The sequence below is a fragment of the Narcine bancroftii genome, chromosome 1 (genome assembly GCF_036971445.1).
Source record: "Narcine bancroftii isolate sNarBan1 chromosome 1, sNarBan1.hap1, whole genome shotgun sequence".
In the NCBI taxonomy this organism is placed as follows: Eukaryota; Metazoa; Chordata; class Chondrichthyes; order Torpediniformes; family Narcinidae; genus Narcine; species Narcine bancroftii.
The window spans coordinates 66,466,705-66,482,805 of record NC_091469.1 but is presented as its reverse complement, the minus strand read 5'-3'; the positions used below and the strand labels follow the sequence as shown (position 1 = coordinate 66,482,805).

At 38.9% G+C, this 16,101-nt stretch overlaps 1 protein-coding gene across 3 annotated transcripts in view; it reads left to right on the top strand.

Annotated features, from left to right (window-relative positions):
* Positions 1–16,101, top strand: part of LOC138759112 (kelch domain-containing protein 3) — a 161,983-nt gene that overhangs the window by 31,185 nt on the left and 114,697 nt on the right. For all 3 annotated transcript variants that reach the window (XM_069929069.1, XM_069929052.1, XM_069929061.1), the window contains one exon: positions 13,419–13,461. In XM_069929069.1, coding sequence (XP_069785170.1) covers positions 13,419–13,461 — 43 coding nt within the window. The remainder of the gene's footprint in view (positions 1–13,418; positions 13,462–16,101) is intronic.

Sequence of the window (16,101 nt, the reverse complement as noted above, 5' to 3'; positions counted from 1 at the left end):
AGAATGAATCACTTGTAGATCAAGTTGAACTCCTTGACAGTAATCTATCATATACCAAACATCAGGTACCCAGATGGATGGGCATCTACTGTGTCTGTTTGTGACTTGGCACCTTGTCCAGAAGCCCAGGCAATCCCCACATTTCCTATTGTGGAACAAGATAAAAGCAATCTGGTGGTACCAATACTGGAGAAGGAGGAAGATATGACATGCCATAGTGTGGAGGATGATGAAACAGTAGCTCTATAAAAACTAAAGTGATCCGGTCATGTCCCCAAGCCTCCTCATCGATATGGATGGGAGTATCAGTAGTCCCATAGAATGTTGCTTGATACTGCTAGTTGATGTACAATCAATAACTCCAAAAGATTGAAGTTATCTCAAACTGATAGGCTTTTACTCACATTAAAATGGAGTTACATCCATGATGGTCAACTGTCCTGAAATGGGGAGGGGGCTGTGGAACAGTCACCTTTATTCAGGAGTCTGTGGGCGGGGCCACAGGTACAGTCAGCCAATAGGTGTGCCCAGACAGTTAAATATACAATCAGTGGTTTACTATATTAGTGTTTTTTTTAAGGAGGGAAGAATGTAATATTACAAAGTTATTCTTAATTGTTAATGAACTTGCATTTCATATTTAGTTGATCCTGGCTGTTGCCGCTCCTCAAGTCACCTGACCTCTCGCACCAATCAGCTTCTTCCTCCAATCAGCTTCTAATGGCTGCTTCATGTCTTTCTTTTAAATTCTAATTGTTACTGTATAATTAAGTAAAGCAGCCACCAAATTTTTCATTCTCACAACAAACTGTTACTCTGAGAACAAATTCCATTGTCTCACAGATTACTGTGTTAGAATTTTTAGCCCTTTGTTGTAGATTTTATTCATTTAATCTTTTATCCTTGGACTATATTTCTTGATCCCAATTACTGGAAATAATCTTATTTTTCTCTGGATCCAGCCTTTTAAATATCTCAACACTTCATTGTCCATATTCTTTTAATGAAAAAATTCACAAATATTCAAAAAAAATTCTCTTTATTATAAGGAGTAGAATTCTACTATTCTCCATATATTCAATATGCTCCCTACTGTATGAAGTCCTAATCTTCACAATAATCCAAATGATGCCCACAGTCTGAAGTACTTTTTTGCTTTTTCTTCGAGACAAATTGTCCTTGTATCGCAAAGTTTAAACACATATTGTTGTTGGTACCGTGCATAACCCATAGAAGTATACTAAGAAATGTTTTAGCGCACCAGTTTGACAGTGAAACTTTTGTTTTAAAACTTCAGTACTTTTTCCTCATCATGCAACTTTACAATATAAAGTGCCTATAATACACCTGCATTTGGGTGCAATAGGATATGCAACAGCCTTGAAACCACAACAAAGTTTTTCTGCACCTGACTCCTTGCAAACTTTAAAGAAAATTGGGTAGAAGGAAATACTTATAGAATCACAGCAATAAATACCAGAAATCAACCAACAATTGAACTTTAAATTGTAGTATCTCGGTAATTTGAGATATGGGGAAAGGGTAATCGTTGGTATCAAGGTCCTCTTTTTGCTGAGTCCTTGCTTAGTGTGACGAAGAAATGGCATCAGATGATTGATTGACTTTTCCTCTCTGCTCTGCCCACTTCCATTTGTCATTATCTGTGCACATGCACCCCTCACCAAAAGGGCACCTCGCACAACACAGAACTGAAATTGTCAGTAGCCAAAAGATCATTACAGGTCTAAATTTTACCTCTCTTGATTTTTCCAAGTAAACTAATTAATGTTGCCTATGAAACTAGATTTTTTTGTTATTTGCAATAATTACAGGCAGAATTACTCACGGGTGATTGGTTAACACTGATTATTTTTTGTAACTTTTTATTTATTGCATTATGAACCATATCAACCAAAATATGTACAAATGTTTCTCATTAAATATACACAGTGACATTTTCACTTTTTTCTCCCCCCTTCCCACCCCCTCCAAAACCAATAAATATTAAACATATAAAATGCAATAAAACAACATCTTCACACAAAAGAAAGACATCATCTACTTTTACACATTAAATCTGATCGTGTTTATCTTCTTATCACTTTAGGAGTGGAGGTTCGAGGCCGGCATTTTCTGTTATATTTCATATATGGTTCCCAAATTTGTTCAAACAATGTAACTTTGTCTTTTAAATTATATGTATTTTTTTCCAATGGAATACACTTCTTCATTTCCATGTACCATTGTTGTATTTGCAGGTTCTCTTCCATTTTCCAAGTTGACATTATACATTTTTTTGCTACTGCTAAAGCTATCATAATGAATCTTTTTTGTGCTCTATCTAATTTGAGACCTAGTTCTTTACTTCTTATGTTATTTAAAAGAAAAATTTCTGGATTTTTTGGTATGTTGTTTTCTGTGATTTTACTTAATATCTGATTTAGCTCTTGCCAAAAAGTATTCACTTTTGAGCATGTCCAAATTGCGTGTATTGTTGTTCCAATTTCATTTTTACAGCAAAAGCATTTACCCGATATTGTTGGGTCCCACTCTTTTAATTTCTAAGGGATGATATATAGCCTGTGTAACCAGTTATATTGTATCATACGTAGCCTTGTGTTCATAGTTCCAGAACATAACTTTTCCCATTGTTTCATTCTTTATCTGTATATTTAAATCCTTTTCCCATCTTTGTTTAGGTTTGTACCTTATTTCATCATTTTCCTTGCCTTGCAGCTTAATGTACATGTTTGTTATAAATCTCTTAATTATCTTTGTGTCTATAATTACATATTCAAAGCTGCTTCCTTCTGGTAGTCTCAGTCTGCTTCCCAATTTGTCCTTTAAATAAGCTTCCAATTGATTGTATGCAAACATTGTACCGTGAATTATTCCATATTTGTCCTTTAACTGTTCAAATGTTAATAAATTGTTTCCCAAAAAACAATTTTCTATTCTCTTGATTCCTTTTCTCTTCCATTCTCTAAAAAATAAGTTGTCTATTGTTAAAGGGATTAGTGGATTTTGCATCAATAGCATTTTTGGTATTTGGTAATTTATTTTTTTTTTCTTTCTGCGTGCATCTTCTTCCATATTTTAAGTAAGTGATGCAGTACTGGTGAATTGTTATATTGCACCAGCTTTTCATCCCATTTATAAATTATGTACCTTTATGTAGCTTAGTCCAGTCTGGTTTTTCTCCTGTCTGGTAAAAATCTGATAAGTACCTTAATTGCATATCTCTGTAATATTTTTTGAAGTTTGGTAACTGCAATCCACCTTGATTATACCTCTCTGTTAATTTGTCTAGCGCTACCCTTGATTTTTTTTCCCTTTCCATAAGAACTTCCTTGTTATTCTCCTTAGTTCTGCAAAGAATTTCTCTGTTAAGGGAATTGGTAATGTTTGAAAAAAGTATTGTACCCATGGGAATATGTTCATTTTAATGCAATTCACCCTCCCTATCAACGTTAGCAGTAATTCATTTCAATTTTCCAAGTCTTCATGTATTTTCCTTATTAATAATTGATGATTTAGTTTGTACAAGTGGTTTACGTTGTTGTCTATACTGATACCTAGGTATTGAATCGCTTGTGATTGCCATTTAAATGGAGATTCTTTTTTGAGTTCTGTATAGTCCACATTACTCATTGGCATCACTTCACTTTTATTTGTGTTGACCTTATACCCAGATATTTCTCCATATTCCTTCAGTTTCTTGTATAACTCTTTTATTGATTTCTCTGGTTCTGTTAGGTATACTATGATGTCATCTGCGAATAGACTGATTTTATTCTCCTTCTCCTTTATTTTTATCCCTTTAATTTTCTTTTCCTTTCTTATCAGCTCTGCCAATGGTTCTACTCCCAAGGCAAACAGTGAGGGGGACAATGGGCATCCCTGCCTAGTTGATCTGTTTAGTTTAAACTGTCTCGATACATATCCGTTTACCACTATTTTTGCCAACGGTCCATTATATAATGCCCTAATCCAATTAATATATTTTTCTGGCAGATTAAATATCTGTTACACTTTAAGTAAGTAGTTCCACTCTACCCTGTCAAAGGCATTCTCTGCGTCTAACACAACCGCCACCGTTGGTCTTTTATTCCCTTGAGCTGCATAAATTAAATTAATAAATTTACAAACATTGTCCACTGTTCGTCTTTTCTTGACAAATCCTGTTTTACTATTTTTGGTACACAGTTGGCCAATCTATTTGCTAATAATTTTGCTATTATCTTATAATCTGTGTTTAGTAAGGATATTGGTCTCTGTGATGCTGGTGTTAATAGGTCCTTACTGTGATTATTGCTGTCTTACATGATTCTGGTAAGTTTTGTGTTTCTTCCACCTGATTCATTACTTCCAGAAGGGGTGGGATTAATAACTCTTAAAATGTTTTATAAAATTCTATTGGAAATCCATCCTCCCCTGGTGTTTTATTGTTTGGCTGCTTTCTTAATATGTCCTGTACTTCCTCTATTTCAAACGGTTTTATCAGTTTGCTTTGATCCTCTACTTGCAATTTTGGCAATTCAATTTTAGCTAAAAACTCATCTATTTTACCCTTTTTACCCTCATTCTTGGTTTGGCATAGTTATTTATAAAATTCCTTAAAGTTTTAATTGATTTCTATTGGGTTGTATGCGATTTGTTTATCCTTTTTCCTTGTCGCCAATACAGTTCTTTTAGCTTGCTCTATTTTAAGTTGCCAGGCCAATATTTTATATATTTTTTCTCCCAATTCATAATACTTTTGCTTTGTTTTCATTATGTTCTTCTCTACCTTGTACATTTGTAATATTTCGTATTTTATTTTTTTGTCCGCCAACTCTCTCTTTTTCTTTATATCCTCCCTTTTCACTAATTCCTTTTCTGTAATTGCTATCTCCCTTTCCAGCTGTTTCTATTTTCCGATTGTATTCCTTTTTCATCTTAGTTACATAACTTATTATCTGTCCTCTGATGAAGGCTTTCATTGCATCCCATAGTATAAATTTTATCTTTTACAGATTCTGTGTTTGTCTCAAAGTATGCTTTAATTTGGCATTCAATAAACTCTCTAAATTCCTGCCTTTTGAGTAGCATGGGGTTTAACCTCCATCCATATGTTCTTGGTGGGATGTCCTCCAGTTCTATTGCTAATAGCAGGGGTGAATGATATGAAAGTAGTCTAGCTTTATACTCAGTTTTCCCGACTCTCCCTTGAATATGGGCAGACAACAAAACATATCAATCCTTGAGTATGTCTTGTGCCTACTCAAATAATATGAATTTTCCTTCTCTTTTGGATGTTGCCTCCTCCATATATCCATTAGTTTAATTTCTTGCATTGATTTAAACATAAATTTGGCTACTTTATTCTTTTTGTTAGCTATCTTTCCAGTTTTATCCAACACTGGAAAGGTTAAAATCCCCTCCTATCAGAATGTTTCCCTGTATATCTGGAATCTTCAAAAAAATATCTTGCATAAACTCTTGATCTTCATCATTAGGTGCGTATATATTGAGTAAATTCCAAAATTCTGAGTATATCTGACACTTTATCATTACATACCTTCCTGCTGGATCTGTTATTTCCTCCTATATCTTGATTGGTACATTTTTGTTAACTAATATGGCTACACCTCTAGCTTTTGAATTATATGATGCTGCCGCTATGTGTCCTACCCAGTCTCTCTTCAATTTGTTATGTTCCATCTCAGTTAGATGCATTTCCTGTACAAATGCTATATCTATTTTTTTCCCTTTTTCAGTAATGTTAGTAGCCTTTTCCTTTTAATTTGGTTATGTATTCCATTAATACTTATGGTAATATAATTCAACATGGCCATCTTATATCTTTGTTTTCACTTCTTTTCCAGCTCCTCAGCACCCCCATCCCCTTTCTTCCATTATTGTTTTTTTAAGATTTTCCTTTTTAATCTCAATATATCACAACACGCTTAAACATAAAATACCCCAACAATCCCCACAACCAATAACACTTTAACCCCAAATGAACCCCCCTCTTTGGGTTGCCCCTTGTCCCTTGCTGGGCAACCACAACTCCCCTTTCATTTTGGTTTATGATAATACTCGCAACCATCAACCGATTTCACAGTGATGGTTGTCCTCCCCTCAGCCCCCCCCCGAGAACACTATCTTTCTGTACATATAATAAAGCTCTCTTTTTTCCCTTTCTTTTCTTCCTTTCCCTTCTCTTTTTCATCTTTAAATCACTGTATATACATTGTCTCTATTTTATATTATTACGTATTTTTGTATATTTTGTTGTCAGTCTTCTTTTCTTCTGTCCTGCAAATGTTCTGCGAATTCTTGGGCTTTCTTTGGATTCGAGAACAGCCTATTCTGTTCCCCAGGAATAAATACTTTGAGTATTGCTGGATGTCTCAGCATAAAGTTATAGCCTTTCTTCCATAAAATCTTTTTCGCTGTATTGAATTCCTTCCTCTTCTTTAAAAGTTCAAAACTTATGTCTGGGTAAAAAAATATTTTTTTGCCGCGTATATTCCAACAGCTGCTTGTCTTCTCTAACTTTATTCTTTGCCTGCTCCAGTATGTTCTCTCTTGCTGTATATCTTAAGTTTTATTAAAATGGATATTGGCTTTTGGTGTGGTGGCGGCTTCAGTACTAGTGCTCTGTGTGCCCTTTCTATTTCTATTTCTTCTTGTAAATCTGTCATTCCTAACACCTTCAGGATCCATCCTTTTATAAATTCCTTCATGTCTGTCCCTTCTTCGTCCTCTTTCAGGCCCACTATTTTTATGTCGTTTCGCCTACTGAAGTTTTCCAACAGGTCAATTTCCTGCAATAACAAATCTTGTGTCTCCTTAATTTCTTTGTCTCTTTCTTCCAATTTTCCTCTTAATTCATTTATTTCCATTTCTACAACAGTTTCTCGTTCTTCCACATTTTCTACTCTTTTTCCTATTTCTGTCATGAGCAACTCTAAACTTTGCATTTTGTCTTCTGCTCTTTTCATTTTTCTTTTACTTACACTAAATTCAAATGTTAGCAATTCTTTTAATGACCTCATTTGGTCTTCAAAAAAAGGCTTTATCTATAGTCTGTCCATTTGCTTCACCTTCTTTTTTGTGTAGATCTTGGTCTTTTTCCCCCTCTTCTGTGTCTGTATCCTCTTCTTCTCTGTATCTGTGTCTCCTCAGCTCTTTCTGTTGAGCCACTTCTGTGTCTTTGTCGGGCCTCCAGTTGCTGGGCCTCTTGCTGCTGGGCCTCCTGCCGCAGGTCAACCCATTGTTGGGCCCCCTGCCGCAGGTAGTCCTGTTGTTGGTCACCCCGCCGGTGATTGCCTTCTTCCAACCGCTCATTCCTTTGCTCACCACTCTCCAGCTCTTCTCGACACTGGGCGTTCCTCAGCTGGGCTCCCCTCCCGCTGGCGTCTGCTTTTTGCACGAGGAGTTGCACATGCGCAGTTGCGCACCTTTGTCTGGCTCCGTGAACCATTTTTGTAGTCCGCCAGTCAGGAGGTCACCGCTCCTTCAGGCACTCACCAGCTTTAGGGGTCAGTCAATCTTCTTCACAGTGGCTCCCTGCCCCCGTGTGCAGGTAAGACCATCTTCTTTTTTTTCCATATAACCATATAACTACTTACAGCACAGAACAGGCCAGTTCGGCCCTACTAGTCCATGCCGTAACAAATCCCCACCCTCCTAGTCCCACTGACCAGCACCCGGTCCATACCCCTCCAGTCCTCTCCTCTCCATGGAACTATCCAGTCTATCCTTAAATGTAACCAATGATCCTGCCTCAACCACGTCTGTCGGAAGCTCATTCCACATCCCTACCATCCTTTGCGTAAAGAAATTTCCCCTCATGTTCCTCTTATAATTTTCCCCCTTCAATCTTAAACCATGCCCTCTAGTTTGAATCTCCCCCACTCTTAATTGAAAAAGCCTATCCACATTTACTCTGTCTCTTTTAAAATCTTAAACACCTCTATCAAGTCCCCCCTCAATCTTCTACGCTCCAGAGAAAAAAGCCCTAGTCTGCACAACCTTTCCCTGTAACTCAAACCTTGAAATCCTGTCAACATTCTCATGAACCTTCTCTGCACTCTCTCTATTTTGTTTATATCTTTCCTATAATTTGGTGACCAAAACTGTACACAGTACTCCAAATTTGGCCTCACCAATGCCTTGTACAATTTCATCATAACCTCCCTACTCTTGAATTCAATACTCCAATTTATGAAGGCCAACATTCCAAATGCCTTCTTCACCACACCATCTACCTGAGTATCAGCCTTGAGGGTACTATTTACCATCACTCCTAAATCCCTTTGTTGCTCTGCACATCTCAATAGCCTGCCATTTAATGCATATGACCTATTTAGATTTGCCTTTCCAAAATTTCACACCTCACACTTATCTATTAAATTCCATCAGCCATTTCTCAGCCCACACCTCCAGCCTTCCTAAATCACCTTTTAATCTACAGTAATCTTCCTCACTGTCCACAACACCATCAATCTTTGTATCATCCGCAAACTTGCTTATCCAATTCTCCACCCCTACTTCCAGATCGTTAATATATATAACAAACAATAGTGGACCCAGGACCAATCTCTGAGGAACTCCACTAGTCATCGGCCTCCAATTGGACAAACAATTTTCTACCACTACTCTCTGACACCTCCCATCCAACCATTGCTGAATCAATTTCACTACCTCTTTATTTATACCTAATGCCTCCACCTTTTTTCCTAACCTCCTGTGGGGAACTTTCCCCGGGGATTTTCTTTCTTCTCTTTTCTCTTGCTTTCTCTTTTTTCGATGCCATCTCCTGGCTCTTCCTTATAACTTTATCTTCTTTTTCCTGTGTTTTGTGTTTTTTGGACTTTTTTTCCTTTTCTCTGGAGAGGGCTGGTTCAACTCGACCGGCCACTACTCCATCACGTGACTCCTCCAAATAACACTGATTTAAAAACTTTTATATTTCCTATATTATGTTTTCAGTTGTTCTAATCAAATAATCAGTTACAGGAAGCAGTCAAGCATCTTTCATGCTAGATATTGCTCAGAAGCACAACATTTTCCTTTGATCTAGCATGACAAAATCAACCATTTTAAAGGAATATTTTTCATATCAATTGTTAATAGAAACATAGAAAATAGGTGTAGGAGTAGGCCATTTGGCCCTTCAAGCCTACACCGCCATTCATTTTGATCATGGCTGATCATCCACTCAGTACCCTGTTCCAGCTCTCTCTCCATACCCCCTGATCCCCCTAGTCACAAGTACTAAATCTAACTCTCTCTTAAATATAGCTATGGAACAGGCCTCAATCACTTCCTGTGGCAGAGAATTCAATAAATTCACCACCCTCTGAATGAAAAATTCTTCCTCATCTCAGTCCTAAAGGACTTCCCCTTTATCCTTAAACTGTGACCCCTGGTTCTAGACTTGCTCAACATTGGGAACAATCTTCCTGCATCTAGCCTGTCAAATCCCTTAAGAATTTTGAATGTTTCTATTAAATCTCCTCTTAATCGTCTAAACTCCAGCGAGTACAAGCCCAGTCGTTCTAGCCTTTCTTCATATGCAAGTCCCGCCATCCCTGGTATCAATCTGGTAAACCTTTTCTGCACTCTCTCCATGGCAATGATGTCCTTCCTCAGATAAGGAGACCAAAACTGAATACAATACTCCATGTGAGGTCTCACCAAGGCCCTATAAAACTGCATTAATACCTCTCTGCTCCTGAACTCAAATCCTCTTGATATGAACGCCAACATACCATTAGCCTTTTTTACTGCTTACTGCATTTGCCTGCCCACTTTTAATGACTGATGCACAGTGACACCCAGATCTCTTTGCATCTCCCCTTTTCCTAATTGGAATCCATTAAGATAGTACTTAGCCCTCCCATTCTTTCCTCCAAAGTGGATAACCACACACTTATCCACATTATATTGCATCTGCCATGCATTTGCCCACTCACCCATCCTGTCCAAGTCACCCTGCACACTCTTAACAGCCTCTACACAGCTTACAATCCCACCCAGCTTTGTGTCGTCTGCAAACTTGGAAATACTGTTTTCTATTTCCTCATCTAAATCATTAATATATATCATAAATAACTGGGGTCTTAGCACTGAGCCTTGTGGTACCCCCACTAGTAACTGACTGCCATTCCAAAAAGTACCTGTTTATTCCTACTTTTTGCTTCCTATCTGTCAACCAATTTTCTATCCACCTCAATACCATATCCCCTATACCGTGTGCCTTAAGTTTGTATAGTAATCTCCTGCATGGGACCTTATCAAAAGCCTTCTGAAAATCCAGGTAAACCACATCTACTGGTTCTCCCCTATCCACTCTACTAGTTACATCCTCAAAAAATTCAATAAGATTAGTCAGACACGATTTTCCCTTCATAAAACCATGATGGCTCTGACCAGTGAATTCACCACTTTCCAGATGTGCCTCAATCACATCTTTAATAACTGACTCTAACATTTTCCCCTCTACCGATGTCAAGCTAACCGGTCTATAATTCCCTGATTTCTCTTTCCCTCCCTTTTTAAAAAGTGGAGTTACATTAGCCACCCTCCAGTCCTCAGGAACTACTCCAGAACTACTCCAGAATCTAAAGAGTTTTGAAAAATTATCAACAATGCATCCACTATTTCATTAGCTATTTCCTTTAGCACTCTGGGATGCAGACCATCTGGCCCTAGGGACTTGTCTGCCTTTAATCCCTTCAGTTTATCCAACACAACCTCATAACTTACATTTATTTTCCCCAGTCCTTCCGTCACATTAGCCCCATGGTCTCTATTATTTCCTGAAGATTATTCATATTTTCCCGAGTGAAGTCCGCACTAAAGTAGTTATTTAATTGGTCTGCCATGTCCTTGTTCCCCATTACCAATTCACCTGTTTCTGAATGCAAGGGATCCACATTTGTCTTTACTAGTCTCTTTCTCTTTACATATCTATAAAAACTTTTGCAGTCATTTTTTATGTTCCCTGCCATAATCTCTTTTGCCTTTCCTGATTAATCCCTTTGTCTTCCTCTGTAGAACTCTGAATTTCTCCCAATCCTCTGGTATTCTGTCTTTCCTGGCTCTTTACACTTGAAACTCTCTCTGATTTCCCTTTTTATCCAAGGATGTACTACCCTCCTTGAGTTATTCTTTTTCCAAACCGGGATGAACAAACACTGTATTTCATCCAGGTGATCCTTAAATGCTTGCCATTGCCTTTCTACAGTTAAACCTTTAAGTAACATTTGCCAATCTAACTTAATCAATTCGCATCTCATACCCTTAAAGTCACCCTTCTTTAAGTTCAGAACCTGAGTTACAGAATTAACCCTGTCACTTTCCATCCTAATGCAAAATTCCACCATATTGTGGTCACTCTTGCCCAAAGGGCTTTGCACAACAAGATTGTTAACTAACCCTTCCTCATTACTCAGAACCCAGTCTAGAATGGCCTGTTCTTCAACATACTGGGTTAGAAAATTATCCCGTATACCTTCTAAGAAATCATCCTCAGCAGTACCCTTACCAATTTGATTCATCCAGTCTATATGGAGATTAAAGTCACCCATTATAACTGCCTTGCCTTTGTTGCATGCATTTCCAATTTCCTGTATAATGCCATCCCCAACCTCTCTACTACTGTTGGGTGGTCTATATACAACTCCCACTAACGTCTTCTGCCCCCTTGCATTTTGCAGCTCTACCCATATTGATTCCACATCATTCAAGCTAACATCCTTCCTTTCTATTGCTTTTAACTCCTCTCTAATCAACAATGCTACCCCACCTCCTTTTCCTTTCTGTCTGTCCCTCCTGAATATTGATAATCCATGAATGTTAAGCTCCCAGCCTTGGTCCCCTTGAAGCCATGTCTCTGTGATCCCAACTATATCATAGTCATTTACAGCTATCTTCACATTCAAATCATCCACCTTATTACGAATACGCCTTGCATTAAGACACAAGGCCTTCAAGCTTGTTTTTACCAGAGCTTTAACCCTATCACCATTATGCTGTAAAGTGGCCCGTTTACATTTTTGCCCTGAGGTTACCTGCCTGCCTCTTTTGCTTTTCACCCTCCTATCTCCGACTTCTTCCCTCATGCTAAACCCCTCTGTCTCTGTACTCCTGATCCCATCCCCCTGCCACATTAGTTTAAACCTTCCTCAACAACACTACCAAACACTCTCCCGAGGGCATTGATCCCGGCCCTGCCCAGATGGAGACCGTCCTGTTTAAACTGATCCCATCTGCCCCAGAACCGATTCCAATGCCCCAAGAATCTGAACCCTTCCCTCCTACACCATTGTTCAAGCCACATATTCATTTTATCTATCCTGTTGTTGGATCACACTAAGTTAATGGCAGATAGTATGTTGATAATGTGCAATTGAGTTCAAATGCAACTCTGGGAATAAAACTGCTCAAAACAGATATAATATGCACTCTTATCACTGTCAGTATTCAAAGCAGATCAAAAACATTCATTCTTTGAACTCCACCAAAATTTTCATGTTGACTTATTTATAACTAGATTTAGGGACACATTTGCTGCTGCGGACTTACTGCTCTGACAGGGTCTGACATAATTTTGAATATTTCATACTCTTCCTCAGTTGTTAGGTTAGTAAATGGAAACACCTCCTACTAATATTATTTCCATTAACTTTTAGTATGACAGCGTTAGGGGGTCAGCATTGCTTCCCTACCAACGTGACAAATATTTGTCAAGTATTAAGGTGAAATCAAACTGACCTTTGAATAGTTGAATCACCAAGTATTCGATCTTTTATCAAGGTATTGCCACAGCTTCTTTTTTCTTACCTTTACTTTTGATCTTTTTCAGCTGAGACCATAAAATGATCACTTGCGAAAAGACACTATATATATTAAAATTAGACTTACAGCATGATAACAGGCCCTTTCAGCCCACAAGCCCGTACTGCCCAATTACACCTGATTGACCGACACCCCTAGTATGTTTTAAAGGGTGGGAGGAAACTGGAGTCCCGGGGAAAACCCACGCAGTCACAAGGAGAACGTATGAACTCTTTACAGATGGTGCGGGATTCGAACCCCCGCTGCTGTAACACCATTGCATTAACCGCTACACTAACTGTGCTGCCCATGTCTGTGTCTTGTTTTAGAAATTTACGGAGTTTGTAAAGGTGAAGTAAAAATAGATGATACAAACTATAATCAATGAACAGATTAGTCAAGGTTAATAATTTTAGGTGTTTCAGTTAAAGTTGGCTTTTCTGAAAATAAGCTAAGGGGAGAGATGCAGAATGTTGAAAATAATAGGATCATTTGTGATTTATCATTTCCAAAATAAGTCATTTATGCTGATATGTCACCACTGGAATATTTAAATTTAATTCTGGAACATTTTATATTTGTAGGAGGAACAGCCCAAGTATTTTAATGATTTCTACATGCTTACAGGTATGCTGTCACAAGTGTTCTTTCATCTAATTAGCTACAATAAAATAATGAAAGTTACTCCTGGTGATTCCTAGCAGCTCGAAAATTTCTGAAATGTAGGTTCGGTTCTGTAATAGCCCACACAGAACATTCTACATCTCAGCTTAGCGGGAAAGCATTTGGTTGAGTTCTGATGTCTCCCCCACAGCTCACATACCAACACTGGTAGAGGCCTGATAGCCTCTGGTCAGATATAACCTCAAGAGTAAACAAAAAGAAATATGAATGGTTTCCTGAAATTATTTTTGATTATTCCAATCCTTTCACACAAACTATTGTATTCAATGTTCAAAATACATTTTAGTTTTAAAAGAGGAATGTGACCTATTGTGAAGATTCAAAACTATCAGTCATCAGATCCTGATATTAATAGCTGAAAACTATGGTTAGAAATATCACAACTAGTTAATATATCACATGGTGTGACACAGAACTATCCACGACCCTGGATAAATCCTTGATGCCTTCTAATTCTCATCTACAAATAAGCCCTTGAAGACATTACTCAATTGAAGATTTTTAGCATGACCCCTCCCACCCCTCCTATTGTCTAATTTCTTCCAGCACTTGTGCAATATTCTGTACTGGATGAGCAGAAATTTCTCAAGATTCAAGATTTAATTTATTATCATGTAATAAAAACTGTCATATTATACAAAATTGCTTTTGTCTGCTGTAAGGCAGATAGATTTGCCATTGGCAAAAATTAACTGAAACGCTTTTGACAGTCAGAGAAAGAAAAGTAAAAGAGAGATCCCCCCCAGAGTCACCAAGTGTCCGTAGATTTGCCACATAGCTCTTGCAGTCTCTGCAGCCACACAGAGTCCAGTCCAAACCATCAGCGACTGTCTAACTGCATATTAGAAAGAGCAAAGCAATTATATCTCATTCTAGCCAGAAATGTTTTCCCGTTCCATTAACTTTATCAAAAAATACACTGAAATTCTAGAGGAACTCAGCTGGTTTTCCAGCATCCATAGGAGACAAAGATATATTGCCGATGTTTCAGGCCTGAACCCTTCTTCAAGGAATAAACAGAATGAGCAAAAGACAGAAAATCTCAAAATAAAGGCAGTGCTGTCTGGGGGACAAAAGGAGTTAATTGGATATATTAGCTGGAGAGGTGAGAATTGATTTATGTTTGTGTGAAAGGAGACAAGGAAGAGGGACAGAGCTGGATGGAAAAGTAAGGGTGGGGTGGGATGGGATAGTTTAACAAAAGCCAGAGGAGTCAATATTAATGCCATCTGGTTGGAGGGTGCCAAGTTGGAAGATGCCAAGTTGGAAGATGAGCTTTGTTCCTCCAATTTGCGGGTGCTCTCAATTCTGGCAGTGCATGAGACCATGGACAATCATGTCAGTATGGGAATGGGATGGGGAATTGAAATGGGTGGCCTCTGGGAGATCTATGTTATTGTGGCGGTGTGATGGTACAGGTCTATCACCAATGTACATAGTGTATATAGTTACTGTATCTAGACTGTGCTTACAGCGATTGGCTGAGAGCTAAGCCACGCCTATTGTCTGGGTCTTAAAGGGTTGTGTCCCTAGCCAGGTCAGATCATTCCGGACTGGTCGGCCACCTGTGAAGAGCTCCTGGCTTTTGCTAATAAAAGCCTTGGTTTGGATCAACAAGTCTTTGGTTCTTTCGACAAGCTCTACAATTTTATTAGCAAAAAGAATTTTTTTTGAAAGGGATGGAGCGTTTAACTCGGCCAGAAAAACTTGATATCGACCCACAGTCAGCTACAGCCTTCAAAGCCTTTAAGTTCTGGCTGCTGAACTTTGAAAACTTCCTGAGATTCATTGAGGTGGAGGAGGATAACCAGCTGTCTATGGTGTCCTTGAGAGTCTACGAGAACATCCAGGATGAGACCACTTACACCGCAGCCATAAAGGTGCTGAAAGAACTGTATAATCAACCGGTGAACAGAGTTCATGCCCGGCTCATGCTTGCTTCGAGGAAGCAACAGCCCGGCGAGTCCAGCAGGGCATATTTACAAGTATTAAAGGCACTGGGCAAGGACACTGTTTCGGTGCAGGACCTAGCTCAGCACGCGGTAGACCCAGCAAACCCCCCAACCCAACCTTCCCCAACTCTTTATTCCCCAGGCCCCGTGCCGCAACAGAAGGACCAACAGCACCCCAACGACCCGGGCCACCCTGCCGACAACATGACTGGGGAATTGAGCGACGGAGCAGTCGCACCCAACGAGCCCGCTGGCGACACCATCCCAGCGACCCCATCCCAGCGACCCCAATCCCGGCACCACAGCAGTCACGCCGGATGGTCAGACCCCCTGACCGCTACAGTCCTTGACTTACCCCTTCCTTTCATTCTCTCCCTCGTTTTTTTTTGGTTTTTTTTCCAGGGTCAGTTCTCCAAGAAGGGATGAATGTGATAGTACAGATCTATCACCAATGTACATAGTGTATATAGTTACTGTATCTAGACTGTACTTACAGTGATTGGCTGAGAGCTAAGCCACGCCTATTGTCTGGGCCTTAAATGGTTGTGTCCCTAGCCAGGTCGGATCATAAAAGCCTTGGTTTGGATCAACAAGTCTTTGGTTCTTTCGACGAGCTCTATAGGCGGACACC